This window comes from Barbus barbus, assembly GCF_936440315.1.
Source record: "Barbus barbus genome assembly, chromosome: 37".
NCBI classification, from domain to species: Eukaryota; Metazoa; Chordata; class Actinopteri; order Cypriniformes; family Cyprinidae; genus Barbus; species Barbus barbus.
The window spans coordinates 2,501,438-2,507,508 of record NC_136715.1 but is presented as its reverse complement, the minus strand read 5'-3'; the positions used below and the strand labels follow the sequence as shown (position 1 = coordinate 2,507,508).

At 40.6% G+C, this 6,071-nt stretch overlaps 1 protein-coding gene across 1 annotated transcript; it reads right to left on the bottom strand.

Moving 5' to 3' along the window:
• Nucleotides 1-491: 491 nt before the first annotated feature.
• Nucleotides 492-4,662, bottom strand: LOC306857294 (protocadherin-20-like). The gene is made up of 2 exons (XM_079397173.1): nt 4,496-4,662; nt 492-3,783 (listed from the first exon to the last, which is right to left on the bottom strand). The coding sequence occupies exons 1-2, from the start codon at nt 4,544-4,546 to the stop codon at nt 1,183-1,185; spliced, it is 2,652 nt and encodes an 883-aa protein (XP_079253299.1). The 5' UTR covers nt 4,547-4,662; the 3' UTR covers nt 492-1,182.
• Between the last annotated feature and the right edge of the window lie 1,409 nt (nt 4,663-6,071).

Sequence of the window (6,071 nt, the reverse complement as noted above, 5' to 3'; positions counted from 1 at the left end):
AAAAGAACATGATTATGGTGAAATTAACATTGTTTGGCTTCAACTTTCCTGTGCTGATGCACATATACGGAAGTTCTTTAGTAGAATATAATTGCACAAGATCTCTTTCATTGTTTTTGGCACCATCAGCACACTACTATATCTTCATCTTGATTCACTAAATGCCGTTTTTCAATGTAAATAACTTTGCAATTTGGTCTTCGATAAGACTGATAACCCATTTTCCGGATAACCCTTTGCATGATATATTTCCCAAAGAAAACTGCAATACTTTGTGTACAAACACATTCCAAGAAAGAAGCACTTCAATTTACTGTAGACAGTCAAATCAACTACTGAGATGGTCTTTGAATTCTCCGTATGCTACTAAATGCTTTAGTAGATTAACTTTTTGAGCAACGACTGCTACAACACAACTGCTGAGTCATGTCCATATCTAATACCGGTTTAGTCTATAATACATGAAAGAAAATCATATCCAAGCTATTAATAAGAAAATAAAGCACTTTAATGTTCATGAATTCTTTGCTTACACAGAAATGAGATCAGGGAAATGTAGCCTTAGCTGCTTTGAAGAAAGCTTTTGAGCTGAGTGCACAAAAGTCATTACAAACAGAAACCATTTGGAGGAATCAAGACCAAGGTTCAAGAAACTCATTAGGACATTGCACACCAGCCTAGTATCCTACAGAAAACACAAAATGTCCAACAACACCTGTTAATAACAGATGAAGAAACAGTTGAGGAATCAATGTGGCATTGATTTCTCATCTCCTTTGGACTTCATTTTCAGAATGATGACAAACGTTAAGGAGCATTACATCTGAAAGCAAACAGCTTTCCATGGGGGGAACAATGTTCCTGTAGAGAAGTGCATTGGGCTTCAGAGACAGGCATATAAAAGAGGTTTGACAATTTGACAACACAATGCCAAGGGCACCATTGTAAGATAAATTACATTAAAAGCATGTTGGGCAGCAAATACAAATAGCAAACTCTTTATATTTCGCAGTGATCTTGTCAATATATATATATATATATTTGTAGATTTTATCATACTTATAAAACGTACTGTATGCACAATATATACATCGTATTTTCAAATCATATACTTAAGAGATATTAAGATGCACAAAACACACTGTAAACAGATTAATTTGGGCAGTATAAGCAGTTTCAGTGTCAGATGTTGGAAATCTCCATTGGGTTCTTGTCCACCATTTCATGGTTGCGATTTAAAGGAGTCTCAATGTCTGACATCTTCTTTTTCGGTTTTCTTTTCTTGCAGCAAATGTACGTCACCAACGACACAACGGTCAGAAACAATCCCAAGCAGATAGTCGTCAGTGCAAGCAGTAACACTTGGTACTCGCCACACATGTTTGGCACTTGTTCTCCCTTCCTCCCTTCCTTGTCAGGAGGAAGCTCACCATGGTCAATTTCTACACTTCTGGGCAACAAACTCTGAATGAGGGTCTCGTTGCTGACTGTCTCATTCACAAACAGGTTGACCAGTACAGTAGAGTAGAGTTCTGGTTGACCGTGGTCTCTGACTTTGACCCACAAACTGTAGAGGCCTCGATTGCTCAAGGTTTTCCTCAAGGTGATGTTTCCAGTGTAGGGGTCGATGTCAAAGGAGCCTGGCTCTCCATCCGTTCTCTTGATGATGCTGTATGCAATAACAGCATTCATTCCTGTGTCCCGGTCCACAGCGTAGACCTCCGTTATGGACGTTCCCGGAAGCGTGTTGGGAAGTACCAACATGTACGACTGGTTGGACTGGGGGAAAAGAACAGTTGGAGGGTTATCGTTGACATCCAGGAGGAGAACAGTCACCATTGTGATGCAAGAAAGAGCAGGTTCGCCTCCATCAATTGCCTCGATCCATACGTAATACGTTCCCTGTTGCTCCCGGTCCAGAGAGGTCTTGGCTCGCAACGCTCCTCGTCCGGTGTCAATCACAAAGATGTCGCTCCCATTAAGGATGGACAACGCCACCCAGCCGTTCTCCCCAGCATCTGCGTCTGTGACAGTGAGAACGCCAATTTCCCCAAAACCTGGAAAGTTCTCCGGCACAAAGAAGGTGAAGTCCTTGTTGATGAACCTTGGACTGTTGTCATTCCGATCCTGGACGTTGATAATCACAGTGGCGATTGACTCCTTTCTCGGCGTGCCACGGTCTACGGCTCGCACCATGAAACGGTACGTCTCCTTTTCCTCTCGGTCAAGAGAAGTGGACACCGTCAGTACCCCGGTTGACCTATCCAAGCAAAAAATGGTGGGAGCGTCCGCACCGAGTAGGTAATACACCTCGCCTCTGCTTTCACTGTCTGCATCGGTGGCCTGAAGCTGAGTGAGGAATGTATTTGGTGGGTTGTTCTCCTCCACTGTGATGTCAATGAAAGATTGCTTGAAAACCGGAGCATTATCATTAACATCCAACACGTGGACCTTCACTACGGTGTTAACTACTAATCCGTGAGAGTTACGAACCACAACAATCATTTCATAATCCTGTTGCTGCTCATAATCCAATAACTCAGTAGTCTCAAGCAGGTACTCGTTTTTAAACCGCTCATACGGTACAAGCCTAAACGGACCTGCACCTTCAAGAAGACACTCTATCTTCTGTTGTGGCTCGGTGTTTTTGATGGTAAAAAAAGCAACGGGTGAAAACGGTGGCTCTGATTCACGTAAACTCACAACACCATCCTTCTCTGAAGCAATGTAACGCGGGATAACCACCGGAGGCCCGGAGAGCTGTTTGATGACGTGAATGGTAACAGTTGCAACTTCTGGAATACAAGTCGGACCATTGGCCAGCACGATTAGTTTGTAGAGTTTTCCGGTGTTGTTGTCAATCTTTCCTGCTAGATTAAGAACCCCAGTGTTTGTATCCAAATGAAACAGGTTTCTGCTTTCCTGGTTGACCCGTTTACTGAAGGCATATGTGATCAAAGCGTTGGCTCCCTCGTCTGGATCGTAGGCTTGTAGACGAGCCAGTTGCATGCCCTTAGTAGCGTTTCCGTAAAGAGTAACGTTCACTAGCGACTCTGTAAACTTGGGGCAGTTGTCATTGACATCCGTGATGATAATCCTCAAAGTCGCAGTGCCTAGAAGCGGTGGAGAGCCACCATCCTCAGCTATAATGTTAGTCACATACTCAGCTTGTGTCTCCCTATCAAGAGACTCGGTAATGATGAGAAAGGGGGTCAGTTCACCGCCTTCATTCTCCTCTACATCTAATGTGAAAACTCCATAGTCATTAACAAGCCAGTATGTTTGAACACTATGAATCCCGATGTCGGGATCCACTGCGGATTGCTCCACCGCAAACCTTGTGTTAACAGGTGCGTTCTCCGGCACGGACACCCTGATTTCATCAACAGGGAAATGCGGATGGTTGTCATTCACATCCTCAATAATAATTGTAACCTTAACAAGCTGAAAGTACTGTTGAGGAAGAATTAGCACGTCCAGAAAGATTGCACAGCCCTGGCCCTCATGGGACTCCACGCACAGAGCCTCTCTGTCAATCTCCACAGCAGATGTGAACAGCTCCCCCGTCGTGTTATTCAGATTCACGTACTGCTGGCTGGCCATCTTTAGCTCCAGATTGAATGAACGAGGAGGATTGACAGAAAGATCCAATTTTAAGTCTGCACCGATAGCCCCTATGAGTATCCCTTTAGGTAATCCTTCTTTTATCTTATAGATGAGGTGACTGAAATTTGACGAGCAGTGTACAAGAGGACTGGTGTACAAGAGGATGATGAACAAACCCTGAAATAAATAACAGAAAAACTATAATAAGCAACAGAAGTGTAAGTAAAAAGCATCACAATTTTAAAATCCAATGAAATGGTGAGGGGGAGCAATGTATGTATTTACTGCATATATCTTTTGCATATAAATGATTCATTAAGCACATCAAAAGCAGCTGGGTTTAACATTACTGTATGCGTGTGCTGGGAAGATGGTTGAACTAAATCTACATCCACCCTTACTGATATGACAACATATTTACCCAATAATTTACCATGATAACCATAATTTCTGTCATAGCGTCAAAATATAGTTTCTCTCTCTCCCTCTCTCTCTCTATGTATTTGGAAGAGAGTGGTGGTACCACAATTTTAACTAATAGCAAATACATTTTAACAGAAAATATGGTTATCACTGTACAAGGGACAGCAGTGAACCTGCAAACGAAATCATAAAGCTATATATGCTCACACGTGCTTTATAAATGATTGAATATCCTTGAATATTTAGTTTTTAACATAAAACAATATGATCCTAAATTATTGGTCTATGCAATCCTTCCAAATACTTATTATACTTTGATTCATGTGTCTAATAAGTGATTGGATGAATTTGGATTATATAAAAATTATGGATTATTTAAAGATATTATAAAGAGTTACCAATTATTAACTGTTCAGAGATCTCGCTGGCATGATAAATGCAGTTTTCATGAGTGTAAGGAACTTACCCATAACTCTCCTTTGCTGTGCAGGCAGGTTCCTCTTTTAGTGTTCCACATGTTTCCCGTTCAGTGTTGGCGTCACAGGGAACGGGAGCGGGATGAGTTTACAGTAGCAGCCGCATTCTGAGCACCGGTGAGCGGCTGAGTTCTCGCTCGCTGCCCGATGCGCGACTGAAGCGCTCTACTCATTCATCTGACAGACACGCTGCGGACACGCCCACCGCATGCTAATGAGGACCGGCGCGACCAACCAGCGTTGACGCAGAGCCAGGAGGCGTGTCAAGAAACAACTAATTTGCAAGGTAAATGTTTTAAGACGTTTAAATAGTTTTGGACTTAATGATTTAATTCTTGCGGTTAAGAAAACATCAGCATGGCATGACAACTAATAATGCGGATAATACCTATTGTACTTTCTTAACTATTCTGAATGCATATAATTAAGCAAACAATAATAATTCCATTTTCTCTACATCTCTGAATTAATATAACTATTCTAATAATAATATTAATTCTTTTTTTCTCTACATTTCTGAATTTTTTTAATTCTGCTCTAGCGTTTCTATGCCTTATGCATTACACTTAATGCAAATAATTTGTGGTTTTATAAATCACTTTGCATAAAAGAGGCTACTGAATTATTAAACTAATGTAATTATTATTAAATTATTAAATCTAATTATTTACACACAGTGTTTACTAATAAAAATCTGGATTCAGCACAGAATATGCTTCTTGTAAAGAACTTTTTTGTGTCTGTAAACATTTCTTTAGAGATTAAAACAATACTCAGAGACCCTGATGAATGTACTGCAGATACAAATGTGCATCAGAGCATATGAGTAATTAGTGCAGATGATCAGCATTGATGTAACAAAACAATTTCCTGGTGGAAGGGAAGCAGAAGAGCAGCCCTGCGGTTGAGATTACATTAATCTCTCATTTACATAAAACTCTGCAAAGCTGAGAGTAAACATGACTCACTTTCTTTGTCTCTGTAACACTTGCTGAACAATTACCAAGCACTTGCTTATTTGCTGCGTCTTTTAAACCCCTTTTTTCCCCTTTTTAACCTTTGCATTTCTATCCTTTTTCTTGCTTTCCAGAGCATGAGTTGATGATGTGCGGATTACAGAAGGAAGAATCTGAACAATCAGCGTAACCTTCATCAAATCAACTCGTCTTAATCGGAGTGTCTTTAACCTCCTCAACAGATGCTGGCCATGATTGAGAACATACTGACCATCTGACATCAGCAGAGCCACTACACACAAGCACATGGGCTTTAGCTCTGATTACACACAATCCCATTTAAATAAGACACTGCATCACATGATGGTTAAAATTGATGCATTTGTCTTATGTTTTTTGTTTTGGGAGGAAAATCCTCACAGATCTACATCGGAAGTGGAGCTGAGCCATATCTAAACCAGAAAACCAAAGACTTCAAGGTGCAGGACTTGAACCAGTGAGAAAAAAAAGAGAGTTTATATTGAATATACAAATTTTTGTAAGGTAAGTGGTTGCAATCAATTTATTTTAGCTACATTTAAATAAACAAATTTCTTTGACTAACTGTAAA